General features: G+C 36.7%; 2 protein-coding genes across 2 annotated transcripts; one reads left to right on the top strand and one right to left on the bottom strand.

Annotated features, from left to right (window-relative positions):
* Positions 1 to 1,168: 1,168 nt before the first annotated feature.
* On the bottom strand, positions 1,169 to 4,636 carry tspan13a (tetraspanin 13a). Its single transcript, XM_084418048.1, has 6 exons — positions 4,115 to 4,636; positions 3,682 to 3,849; positions 3,389 to 3,469; positions 3,179 to 3,292; positions 2,603 to 2,713; positions 1,169 to 2,414 (listed from the first exon to the last, which is right to left on the bottom strand). The coding sequence occupies exons 1-6, from the start codon at positions 4,175 to 4,177 to the stop codon at positions 2,340 to 2,342; spliced, it is 612 nt and encodes a 203-aa protein (XP_084274174.1). The 5' UTR covers positions 4,178 to 4,636; the 3' UTR covers positions 1,169 to 2,339.
* A 438-nt stretch (positions 4,637 to 5,074) lies between these two features.
* On the top strand, positions 5,075 to 11,731 carry ankmy2a (ankyrin repeat and MYND domain containing 2a). The gene is made up of 11 exons (XM_084419094.1): positions 5,075 to 5,284; positions 5,759 to 5,823; positions 6,264 to 6,402; positions 6,834 to 6,932; positions 7,203 to 7,363; positions 7,724 to 7,789; positions 8,523 to 8,671; positions 8,950 to 9,085; positions 9,220 to 9,348; positions 9,437 to 9,566; positions 10,663 to 11,731. Exons 1-11 carry the CDS (start codon positions 5,218 to 5,220, stop codon positions 10,797 to 10,799), a joined length of 1,278 nt encoding a protein of 425 aa, XP_084275220.1. The 5' UTR covers positions 5,075 to 5,217; the 3' UTR covers positions 10,800 to 11,731.
* The last annotated feature ends 775 nt before the right edge of the window (positions 11,732 to 12,506 follow it).

Raw genomic sequence — 12,506 nt, 5'->3', positions numbered from 1 at the left:
TTATAAACGTGCCTTTGAAATATTATTGGTGTCCATCTTGAGACAAAACAATGGCAGTGACATATTTTAAGATATATCAGTGCAAGTTGCTTTCAGTAAAAACACCTCAAACATGCATTTTAGTCTGGGACTAGGCTTAAGCCTTGTCTGTGAAACCGGGGGCTAATATGCTAATATTTGAGGATTAGTATGGTCAACTAGCATTACCTGCCTTGTTAGGTGAATGTTACCTTGGTTACAGACTGTTCCTGTTTTTAAAATTATTTTTAAAAATGTTTTTAAACTTGTTAGTCAAGAGAAATCACATCATGTTCATTGTGGTTTCACTATTCAAATAGTAACTGAGAGCCTAAATAATCTTAATGACTAATGTCATCTTTATGGCATTCAGATAGGACAGGAGATTGTCAACTCACAGCACAATGCAGCAGCAGCATCTTAAGTGTGTCGTCTTAGAAAATCCATTGCAAACAAGTTAAATGTAAAATTTAATTAAGTGGAATTTAATTAATATTTATGTTTGAAATTCATATGCACCCTTGATTTAAAATAAAACATCTGTTTATACACAATCATAACCTATATTTTTTGTATTTTGACTTTTGCTATATACATTTCTAATAAACTGAATAGCATGTCAAGCATTTTGTCTGTCCTTTCCTCCATGTTGTCCCAGCCAACATCACTGCTCCTCCACCTACTAGCACCCAGTTAACATCACTGCTCCTCCACCTACTAGCACCCAGTTAACATCACTGCTCCTCCACCTACTAGCACCCAGTTAACATCACTGCTCCTCCACCTACTAGCACCCAGTTAACATCACTGCTCCTCCACCTACTAGCACACAGTTAACATCACTGCTCCTCCACCTACTAGCACCCAGTTAACATCACTGCTCCTCCACCCTATTTTTAGTTCACATACTGGTTAAACGGTGTCTAAGGTATTTAATGGTGCTAGTCTAGAATAAATCAGTGTTGTGTGAATGATAATAGAATTGATGTAATACACCTGCAAAAAGAGCCACTAAATGTAAATGAATACAAATGAATCAAGGCTGTTCTACGACAGTAGTTTGACAATCAAAGTAATTAACTCAGTCAAGCCCAGATTTTGGGATCAGTTCCTTGCTCTAATGAAAAATATTGGGCATTCTTTGTTCTTTATAAATATTTATATACATGTATATATAATTTTTTATTAGTAGCCTATATACGTATACAAATATAAGTATTTTAAAGCTCTGCATTCATACATTACAAATGGATTTACTTCATCATTCAAAAAATACAAATTACAAATATTAATAAACAACCTAATTAAAAAAAATCTTGTTAGGTGTCAAGATGTCTTTATTTATTCATCAAATGTGTAAATTATAGCTGAAGACAACATTTACACCATACATTTAAAACAAGAAGTTTGTGCAAACATGTTGCTTGTTTGTTTTCCATTGAATAAATTCTATGTATTTTACATGCTTAAAAAATGACCACAAGAACATGCTAAAATGGAATTAAGAAGGTATATTGTAGTGCGTCGTATTAGACAAAGTCTCTCTAGATACACAAATAAAATACTAAAATCATAGTGTTTCAGTTAAATAAAAATACAAAGAATTTAATCACATGTCAATCCTCAGGCAGGTGGTTTAATGTGATCCGAATTGCTGTAAATGTGAATATGTGTGGTATTTCTCCCCTGCAGCCAGCAGAGGACAGCACTAGCACACATCGCAATCAATACATCTGTGCAAAACCGGCTGGACAACCTCTGGAAGTGCCACACCATTGGCTAATATGTGGAAGACAAACAGATGATGTACAAGTTCCTGGTCATATCCTTATCAGAATGATGTGGAAATTGGTTGGGTGTAGTTTGAGTTTTAATGTGCAAGCTTATTACTGAGCGTCTAGAGAGCTAATGAGCTTAATGAAATAATTGTTTGATGTATAAAGCAGGAAATGTTTGTCCTTTGATCTCTAACATGAAATGAAAGATGTACTTTCATGCCTTTAATTTTTCATTCCAGTCCAACTCTTTATCTTTGTAAGAGTTGTTGAAATTGAGATCAAAGTTCAAGCCCAGTTAACCTACTTGCATAATCAGTGATAATAAATATTTTAAACATGCAAAATCATAATGGCTGTTTCACAAATAAATATTTTAAAAGTTAACTGAACATTTAATTTGTTATTATATCCCCAAAATAAAGTAATTGGGTTTGTTATGAAGAGGAACAACACATCATAAATGAAAAAGATTCATAAAAGACAAAAAGTCCATTCTAGAACTGACATTCGAAGTCTTGAATATTTGTGTCCAACCATAGTGCTCTATATGAAAGCACCAGGATTTTGCCGGTGATCTTTCAGGTTCCTGTATCTATATGCTAGCCAGACGCCCAGAATCTGAAACCGTAAAGAAAATAACATAAACTTAACAAAAATAATGTATTCAATTTCTCAACCAGACCGACAAATAAGAAACGAGCAACACAATGTAAATACACGGACTAAGCAGTTAATAGCTTCATTCAATATTTCCATGTATCATCTTCCGTGTTTTCAGAACCAAAGGATGTCCAATGTTTGCTCACCTCTGTAAAACTGAAAAACAGGCTGATTCCTCCAACAAAATGCAGAGCGTCGTCAGCATAGGCCTGGATTATATCTGAACACGGTGCACATGTTTGATCCTTGAAACAGGTCTGAAGTCACAGAGAAGACAGAAATAAAGCATAAAATAATCTTTACAACTACAATAAAAACTGTATATTAGTTAAGCGCACATAAACATGATCTCATACTTCACTTCACATCAGACTATATGTTCAAGCGGTTAAAGAGTCTGTCAGCTATCATTGTAGAAGTAAGTTTAATTTTGCCTACATTTAGCAATTTAATTATGAGCTTACAACAAAAATGGAAGCTTTATAATACATTAACCTTACATCTTGATGTACAACAATACAACAGTACTTAAAACTACATATTTACCAAAGCTTTCTGTGTAAACCACATGACTTCACATTCACAGACTATTTGTTCAAGAAGTTTCTAGAAGCATGCTGTTATTTCCCCCCACATTAAATTCAACTTGAACTTGAAATGTATCAGAAGACACTTCATAATACATTAAGTCTTGGATAGAAAAGCAGAATAATAGTTCTTACAGCATCACATGATTCATTGTAGTTAACTTGAAGGAAGTCACAGCAATCCAATGATCTTTCCAAATCCTTCTGCATTGATTCCGACTTATTCCATCCTATCTCCAGGAGAAGGTTCTGCAGGAGGACAAAAGGTTTATTTGAAACCAACTTGCTTGAGGAATGAGGAAACTGGTATCACCATGTCAAAGTATTAATACAGACTATAATTACCTGCTGTTCTTTACTAATAGCTAAGCAGGCACATGATACTGAAAACTGCAAGACGAATACCAGAAAGAGAACAAGCATGTACTAAAGAACAGTTAAGGTTGTTTCTCCATCATTTACGGCACATTTAAAAAGCTGTTGACTAATAAAGGAAATTATTAAGCCAGCAAAATTGGTAAATGTGAGTTTAGGGCCCAAAGTACAACACAAACTGAGACTGATGTGTTGAACAGAGGCAAACCTCATTTAGACACACACATGGGAGAATTTCTTGAATCAGTATATTGGAAGGATACAAAGAACAAGAGGACTTGATGATGCTTCACAGCCCCACACAATCCCACAATGGCCACGACGAAGAGAAACAATCCAACTGCGATGACAGCAGCCATCACGCTGAAACTAGAAACTAGTCCAAACCATTTGCCCCATGCTGCAACACCGATCAATAGAAGACTGACCATCTGAAAACAGAAAACAAATCAGAAATTGCTTAGAAAAGGCAGAGCAATACTACTAAATCATGAATATCAGCATAAAGATTCACATAAACATTCATTTTACAATTTACAGACATATTTAATGTACATGTATCATGTATGTACAATGTATCATAGTAAAGGATGAAAGGAATATTACCTATGTAAAACGGACTTTTAAATAAAGACCAAAGTTATTGTTAATATGAATAAGAAAAAGTATTTTAGGACTAACTACTGCTTGACTTACCACATAAATTAGGTTCAAGATACAAAGAGAAGTTTTTGAGCAAACAAAACCACCACAAGCCATGATGAAATATCTAGTGTACACCTGTCCCGCAAATGTGACTCTCTGCTCCTTGAGGCAAGATGACTGTAGCTTAGCTAGAGCTTGTCCAGCATTTGCTCAGGTAGACACGCTTAACGCCATTGGTCCGTTCTTTATCTTTATGCAAATTAAGCAAAGTCCCACTTGCACTGTTAAGCAGTTAAGTGTTGCGAAGCAATTATAAGTGTAAATCCGACTCGTTTTAAAGTATAATCACACTGTTAGTGTTTAATATTAAGAGCCAGTTGTTCACTCGAGAACCGGTCGAACCGACCGAACCGAGTCCAAACAGTGAACGAATTGTTCGGTCCGATTCACCGCTAAAAGCATTTGCCTGGTGGTGTTGTGTCTAATACCTTTCTTTTATATAGTTAAATATACAATATTGTAGGCTTGCATTTTTCCATATGGTATTATATTTTTATGTTGCTTATCTCATATGAACAATTCATCCTTTTCAATCACTTTAAAGGGTCTCACAGGTGGTGGGATTTTTTTAAATATATCGACTTCAAATTAATATAATTGTAATGTATTGCAACCCTAGTTCTAGTAAAATGAATATTTATGCGACACATTTACGCTAATATCTCTCTTATTTTGAAAAATAAATTATATCAATGTACAGAATTAAAGTTCTAGGATCGAAACACCATGAGGTGGGGGGAGTACACACATTGCTAAACATATACAAATGGCATTACTACTCCCATACCTAGTAAAATCACTAAAATGTTGTATTCTAAAGCGTGTTATACTACAATATATATATATATATATACATATATATATATATATTTAAACTATCCTAAAAACACACCGAAGTCGACACTTATTACGCCCCCTGCGTATTTGTTGCAGTTGGTTCAGTCCGTTTGCAGACAGTAACCCATTAACCCGTCAGTGCCAGTCAGTCTCTCAGTCTGTGGATCAATCACAGTAGTAGAACAAAGCTGTCATATCATTCACAGTTAACTTATATATTGCTTATTAAGACCAAAAGCGTCACTTTGATTATAATAATGTCTGCACCAAAGAAAGGAGACCTGACCGACACAGAGAAAGAGCTACTTCTGGTTATTGCTGCAGGTAATGATAGCATGACGCTAACAGGCTAACTGCAGATTAGCACAATTACCAGTTCGGAAAATTATAACATCGTTTACAAAAATCTGCAAGCAATGGCTGCATACGGAATGCTTTCTCTCTGTACTTATAAATTACTCTTATAAGTTACATTTTAAACACTTGGATATGTATTCAGTTATACTGTATATATTATAATATTCAAAGTACAGTTTACGACAAATACCTATCTGTACCAGTAAAATCACCTTTATTATTATTTTATTCGAATTATTCTAGCATCATTATTGTATCATTTAGACTTTTGTTTTTCTCAATGGAAATATATCATGATGATGATCATTTAGCATTACATTTACAGTGTGGCTCTTATGTATAATTGTTGATCTATTAATAGTGATTTATGTATAAAAGTGATGCATATAAATAATTCTCTAGGTCGGTCACTGTCTGATCACTGTGTTTGACCATTTGTAGGTAATGTGCAAGAAGCCTCCAGACTGCTTGGATCCAAAGATGTCAGGGTAAACTGTCTGGATGAGGTAATGAAGTGTTGTTATACATTATGATAATTTAATAACATTTAAAACATTGTTTTAGTCTCCTCTCTGTTAGTGGCAGTTATTTGTCAGTACTTTAAACAGTACTTATGACCGTGCAGAGTGACTTTGATTTGGACATCTGTCGAAATCAGATGTTACTGACACTTGTGGGCTTTCAAAGCAGCTGCCTGGAAATGGTTGTTTGTCCCGTCTTTTATTAGCCTATGTGTCCTTCTGTTGGAGCTGAAAACAAACAATCGGAAAACAATGAACCAATTACTTGTTGGATAGCGATTGCACTTAAAGGTTTATGTTTTTAGGTTAATGTTTTGAGTGCTTTTGGGAGTTATCAGGGTTTCTCTCTATACACCATAATCAAATATATGTGAACATGCTATATGTGGTTAATGCTGTTTCGATTGTTTGCATTTCTTCTTTAGTATGGCATGACCCCTCTCATGCACGCTGCATATAAGGGCAAGGCAGACATGTGCAAACTGCTGCTACAGCACGGAGCTGATGTCAACTGCAACGAACATGAACATGGATACACCGCGCTCATGTTTGCAGGACTCTCAGGTCTGAAACACAATTACTAAATTCTTTTTGTGCTAGTATTGTCAATTTGACCATAAAGGTCCTGATATACGTCAAGCGAAATCGAAGTATGAGCTGGTGTGACGTCATTTTGAACAAAATCATGTCAAAACGAAGTTCGATTGGAGTTCGCTATGGGAGTTCGAAACAGCTTGCCAAAGCGAACTTTCCAGAAAAGTTCAAGTGGTGCTCACTCCAGAGTCAAATTCCTCTTTGGACTGGACGTCTAATGGGGTGGAGGGGCTAACAATATGTTTGCTGCAAAGGTATTTCAAACAACTTTTTACCCCTAAACGAAGAACGAAAAAGAACTTCGCTGTGAGTATATCAGGGCCTTAATGTGTCCTGAAATATATTTTATGCCAGTAATACAGTATGACAATACAGTATGTCATATGCATTGTATTGAACAGGAAAGACAGATATCACCTGGATGATGTTGGATGCTGGAGCCGAGACGGATGCAGTGAACTCAGTCGGCAGAACAGCAGCACAAATGGCTGCTTTTGTAGGTATGTCAAAAATATGGCATTATGGGGAAACCAGTGTGCTTTACTGGTCAAATCTGTATGATTCTACCAAAGTTGGTAAGGTTTTTTTGAAATGTTTTTGAAAGAAGTCTCTCATGCTCAGCAAGGCTGCATTTATTTGATCAAAAATACAGTAATATAGCAATATTGTGAATTTCTGGCCCCAAATGTTTGAATTGTAATTTGCCATATTCTGAGAGAGTGTTCTTTTTTTGTTGTTGTGAAGATTAAATGAGATTACATCTTTTTCAGGGCAGCACGACTGTGTGACTGTTATCAATAACTTCTTCTCCCGTGCGAGGTTGGATTACTACACAAAACCACAGGGGCTGGAAAAGGAACCAAAACTCCCTTCTAAACTCGCTGGACCGCTACACAAAATTATCATGAGTACCAACCTCAACCCAGTGAAGGTAGTTTTTTTTTGTCTGATCCATATTCTTGTGACATATAGTTCTGCTGCGCCTCAGGCGACCCAAGTTTGAGTCCCAGCTTATGGGCCTTTCCTGGTCTTTTCCCCCCTCTCTCCTCTCCTGTTGTTTTTTGTCTATCTCTATACTGTCCTATCAAGATAAAGGCAGAAAAGCCCAAAAATCTAACTTGAAAAGCTAAATTTTTAAGCTAACATGCTGCAATACGGTCATTCTAAACCTGACAATTATGATACTGATAAAAAAAAACTGCTCATTTTTTAAAATGATCAAACCAGTGACTATAGCCAAAACATAATTCATCCTGTTAAGACTATGTTGTTGTGTTTCGTTATGCTACAGATAGTGATGGTGGTGAAAGAAAACCCTCTGTTGATGGACGTGGAAGCACTTGAGAAGTGTCGCAAGGTCAGTTGCATGTTAATGCATTATGCTCAGAGCTGAGTTGAGATTCATTACAATAAACTTGATTGAACTGAAACCTGACCCAACTTCAGCACCATCTTAATAGCTTTTCACACTGCGCTTAACCCCGGGTTATCATCGTTCTCCTAAACCCGAAGTGAACCCAGAGTAAAGGAACGTTTCTCACTTGTAATTTAGAAGCAGGGTTAGCACTGCTTTCCCCCGTGTTATGAAACCTTATTCCGGAGCAGGGTTGGTGCCACTTTTGCAGTGTCAAACGTGTGCACCATGAAATGAATGCGTCCCTCATATTAACGTTCTTTGGACAGTCACGGAAACACTGCGTGTCGTGTTATAAACAGTCGTTTTAACTTTTGAGGGGGAAATTGCAGAAAAGATATTGTTTAATTTTTACCTTAATAGTCTGAAAAGAAAAAAACTTTACAGTCGACAATGTGTAATATGATTATGTGCGATGCTAGAGCAGGTCGTGTGCTGCTTTCATCCAATCAATGACACTGACACAGCAAATATGCAAATAAGAACGTTAACCCAGGGTTTAGGAATGTACAGTGTGAAACGTCAGTGTAATACCCAGGATTAATTGTTAACAACGGGTAAAGGATGAGCAGTGTGAAACATGAAGCAAGATTACCCAGGATTCTGTTAAACCCGGGGTTTTAATTGACCCAGGGTTAACTATTTCAAGTGTGTAAAGCCCTCGTGTGTCTTCCAGGTTCTGGAGCTGATTTGTGAGAAGTGCATCAAACAGCAGGATATGAATGAAGTGTTGGCCATGAAGATGCACTACCTCAGCTGTGTGCTGCAGAAATGCGGCTCTTTCCTGAAAGATCGCCAGGACAAGCTTGATGGCCTCATCAAGAGGTAGAATATTAGATATACATCACTGTTCAAAGGTTTCTGTTAAGTAAGTAAGAAATTATTACTTTTAGTCAACAAGAATGCATGAAATTAAAAATGTGACAGTAAAATTATTTCAAATGTTCTTTTAAAATTTCTGTGACACTGAAGACTGGAGTAATGATGCTGAAATGTCAGCTTTGCATCACAATTTTACTTCTTAAAAAAATCTTAATGACCACAAACTTGTAATTTAAAGGCCCTCTTTTGATCTGTAAAGTAACTCGGATATCTCTTCTCAGTCTTGTGAAAGGGCGAGACAGTGACGGCTTCCCGGTATTCCAGGAGAAGTTCCTCCGGGAGTGCATTAGGAAATTTCCATACTGTGATGCCACATTACTGCAGCAGCTGGTCCGGAGTATCGCTCCAGTGGAAATTGTGAGTTACAGTGACCTCTATTTGCTCATGTCGAAGATAATGGGATTGAAATAAAATGATGGAAACGTAGCCTCAGCTAGAAAGACTGAATCATATTCCACGTATGGGAGCCTCACCAGTCCTTTTTCCGACAGGGAAGTGACCCCACCGCTCTGTCAGTGCTCACCCAGGCCATCACGGGGCAGGTGGGCTTCATGGACGCAGACTTCTGCACATCCTGTGGTGAGAAAGGGGCGGAGAAAAGATGCTCCATCTGCAAAATGGTAAATATCAGGTTTGATCTTATTATTTTTGCACTTTTTTGGGGGTTTCCTGTCTGAGGTGCTTGCTTAAATCTGTGTATATGTTCAGGTGATCTACTGTGGCCAGGCCTGTCAGAAGCTGCACTGGTTCAGCCATAAGAAGGTCTGTAAGGTGTTACAGGAGCAGAGAGAGAAACATGAAGCTGATTCAGCATCACGACTACAGAAACAGGCCAAAGGTATCCAAATCAAATTTATATTGCTTTACTGTGACACTTACGACAAGTACAATGGTATTATTATGTTTTTTGGGCGTCGTACCATGGTAATACCATATACTTTAGGCATGCACCAATAATGTCCTGCTCTGCTGTTATTTAATCTACAGCATTTCAGCAAGAAGAAATTATATTTCGAACAAATTGTGAGCTTGCGGTCTGATTTTAATGTAATGAGATAAAAAGACATACGAGTCATTCTTTTTAGTAATCAAGCTGGAAGGTTTTGATTCACTATAAAGAACCAAATCATAAGAGTCATTCGTTTCAGGAATCAAGCTACACTTTTAACACTCCTAGTCAAGGTTTTGATTCATTAAAAAGAACCAAATCATACAAGTCATTCGTTTCACAAATTAAGCTACACTGTTCACACTGTATGTGTTTGATTCACTAAAAAGAATCAAATTAAAAGAGTTGTTTGTTTCGGAAAGCAAGCTACACTGTTCACGCTGTATGTTTTTTATTCATTAAAAAGAACTGAATCATAAAAGTCTTTGGCGATCATAAAAATCGCCCCCTATACCCTTAAATAGGACACTATTTGAGGGGACAGTCATTTGTAGTGGTGTCAGAAACCATAGTGGATGTTATCGAGTGAACTCATTTAATCCCACAATGCACCACAATAACGAGTGCACAATCGATATACACTCAGCGGCTAGAGAATGGCCATAACGCACTGTCAGAGTTGCACCCTGAATGAATTCCCGCGTCTGACCAGAAGATGGCGCCCACAACTAAAGCAATTATGATCCATCCATCCATTTTCCAAACAGCCACAGCTTAATATCATGCAGGTATAAATTGATAATTAAATTGTTTAATTAAGGTTTAAGAATTAAGAGTTTTTACATTGTTACATTTTCACTATTATAAACCATATCAGATCAAACAGCGCTAACGTGGAAACCAGGAGAAACGAACAAGTTATAGAAGGCTTTCCAGTTTCTTTTTTGTTGTTGTTGAAATAATATTGAGATAATGTCATTAAAATAGCTTAGAGTGATGTGAAGTCATCTGTGTGAATCAAGCTCGTTTCTTTTCTCACGCATAGCTGAGGATGATCAGGCATTGGAGGAGACGACCGGCACCTTGGAGGAGCTCTCCATCAGTCAGAGTGAGACCAACAGCTCTTCAGATAACCAAACCGAGGACATTCACTCTAAGACGGTGTCTGTTACTGCAGACTGAATCACAACGACTCTCCGTTTCAACCCAGCAACCATCATTATCATCATTGAAGACCCATCTAAGACAGAAGAGACCACGTCCACAACATCAGCCAGAGGTTTCTTCATGGCTCTTGTACAGGATGCTCTTCTGAAGCACACAATGTAGGGCAAAAACCACCAAAAGCTTTGCCACACAAATGCACAGGATGAAAGGTCTACTAGTGACTTCTTTTTTTTTTAATAGCCTTTTTACATTTATGTTGGAAAAATATATGTATTTATGTATGTGAAAATCATGCGTGTGTAATGTAGGATTTGCTTTAGGAAAGATTGTAATATATTGTTGCCTATGCCTTAAATTTCTTAGTCTGTTGTTATGGAAGAGGATAAAATGAATAGTTGGCAACAGCTTGTGTGAGCTTTCACAAAACTGTAGAAGTTATTTTTGGAGACATCTGATATTGAAATACCATGTTTCACAAAGCAAATAAATCTATTTTCCATCTTTAAGTGATAAACTATCAGCTCACATGTTTTCTGATGAACATATGTCAAATATCAGATGTCACCTACTACATCTGTTTAAGAAACATAACTTAAACGCGCACATTAGTCTTGACAATGTTTATTGAGATTGAAATGACACCGTAAGAGCTGTTTTTCATTGATTTAAAACACTTGGGCTTGTCAAATGTTTTATCATGCGAACAAGAGTGGCGGCAGGGGTCTGGAGATCATCTGAGTTTGACAGTTAGTTTGCTCGAGTCATAGATGGTTCCGCTGAGACGTGTTTGTACCGGTTCATAATGGAGAGCTGCATGATGGACTTGGCCACTGAGGGATTTTCTAGACCAGAACGGCTGCTAAAGAAAACATATAAAGTCAACTCCTGTGATACATTTGCTGTAGTTGAAACATTAAAAATATGAAATACTCCATCACTGCAACACTAACGCTGTACACCTCTTCCTTGAGCCGTGCTGACTTGTAAAACAAACAATCCTTTAGATGCATTTTATTCATCTTAAAATACTAGAAGAAATTTTCAGAAATGAAAAAAAAACAATTGTCTTGTCTCAACCAGTGTCCAAATGCATAATGGTGTAATTTGCTTAAAACAGCCATCCATCCATTTTACATCATTTTCAAATATGTTTTGGTGATGTTATAATTTTAGAAGTTTATGTTTATGGATGCCAACCTTTTCAATCTAAAATCTGCACAGATGGCAAATGACGTATCGGTGATATTCAGGATCTTGTGAGAAGGGGTTCAGATATAAAGCCGAAACATTAACAAAAGATGCATTATTGTCTGATATATTCAGCTGATATATTTGTGTTTGGTTGCCATGAAAATAAGGCTTCTGAAAGGGGGGGTTTACAATGATGCCAAGAAACATTTGGGGTTTGGCAAAGAAGCTTTCATAAACTACCATGGTTTTAATAATAGTAATAATTTAATAATAATTAACATTTTAATAATCAAAAAATATATATCTATTTTCCTCTATAGAACAATTTGTGCAGAAAGTTCATGGATGATGCCAATAAAGAACCGTTATTTTCAAGAGTCTATGAATGGGATAAGAACTGATCTCAGAGCAGCGTTTGCATTTTTAAAACCTTGATTAGCTGTTACTTTAACCTTTAAATATCAAGCAATGTTTATAAGGAAATACAATGGTAGATGCACTTAAGAGAGAGATTGTGGTCTCAGGTTCTCA

Source organism: Rutilus rutilus, assembly GCF_951802725.1.
Source record: "Rutilus rutilus genome assembly, chromosome: 9".
Classification (NCBI taxonomy): domain Eukaryota; kingdom Metazoa; phylum Chordata; class Actinopteri; order Cypriniformes; family Leuciscidae; genus Rutilus; species Rutilus rutilus.
This window is presented reverse-complemented; position numbering and strand designations above follow the sequence as displayed.

Bases quoted from the DNA above. Each gene is read 5' to 3' on its own strand.
- ankmy2a (XM_084419094.1), top strand. From the start codon at position 5,218: ATGTCTGCACCAAAGAAAGGAGACCTGACCGACACAGAGAAAGAGCTA. The intron at 6,403-6,833 runs GTCTGAAACACA...TGTATTGAACAG, and splicing joins CATGTTTGCAGGACTCTCAG to GAAAGACAGATATCACCTGG. The intron at 7,364-7,723 runs GTAGTTTTTTTT...GTTATGCTACAG, and splicing joins CCAACCTCAACCCAGTGAAG to ATAGTGATGGTGGTGAAAGA.
- tspan13a (XM_084418048.1), bottom strand. From the start codon at position 4,177: ATGGCTTGTGGTGGTTTTGTTTGCTCAAAAACTTCTCTTTGTATCTTG. The intron at 3,293-3,388 runs GTAATTATAGTC...GTCCTCCTGCAG, and splicing joins CTATTAGTAAAGAACAGCAG to AACCTTCTCCTGGAGATAGG. The intron at 2,714-3,178 runs GTAAGAACTATT...CTGTGACTTCAG, and splicing joins ACAATGAATCATGTGATGCT to ACCTGTTTCAAGGATCAAAC.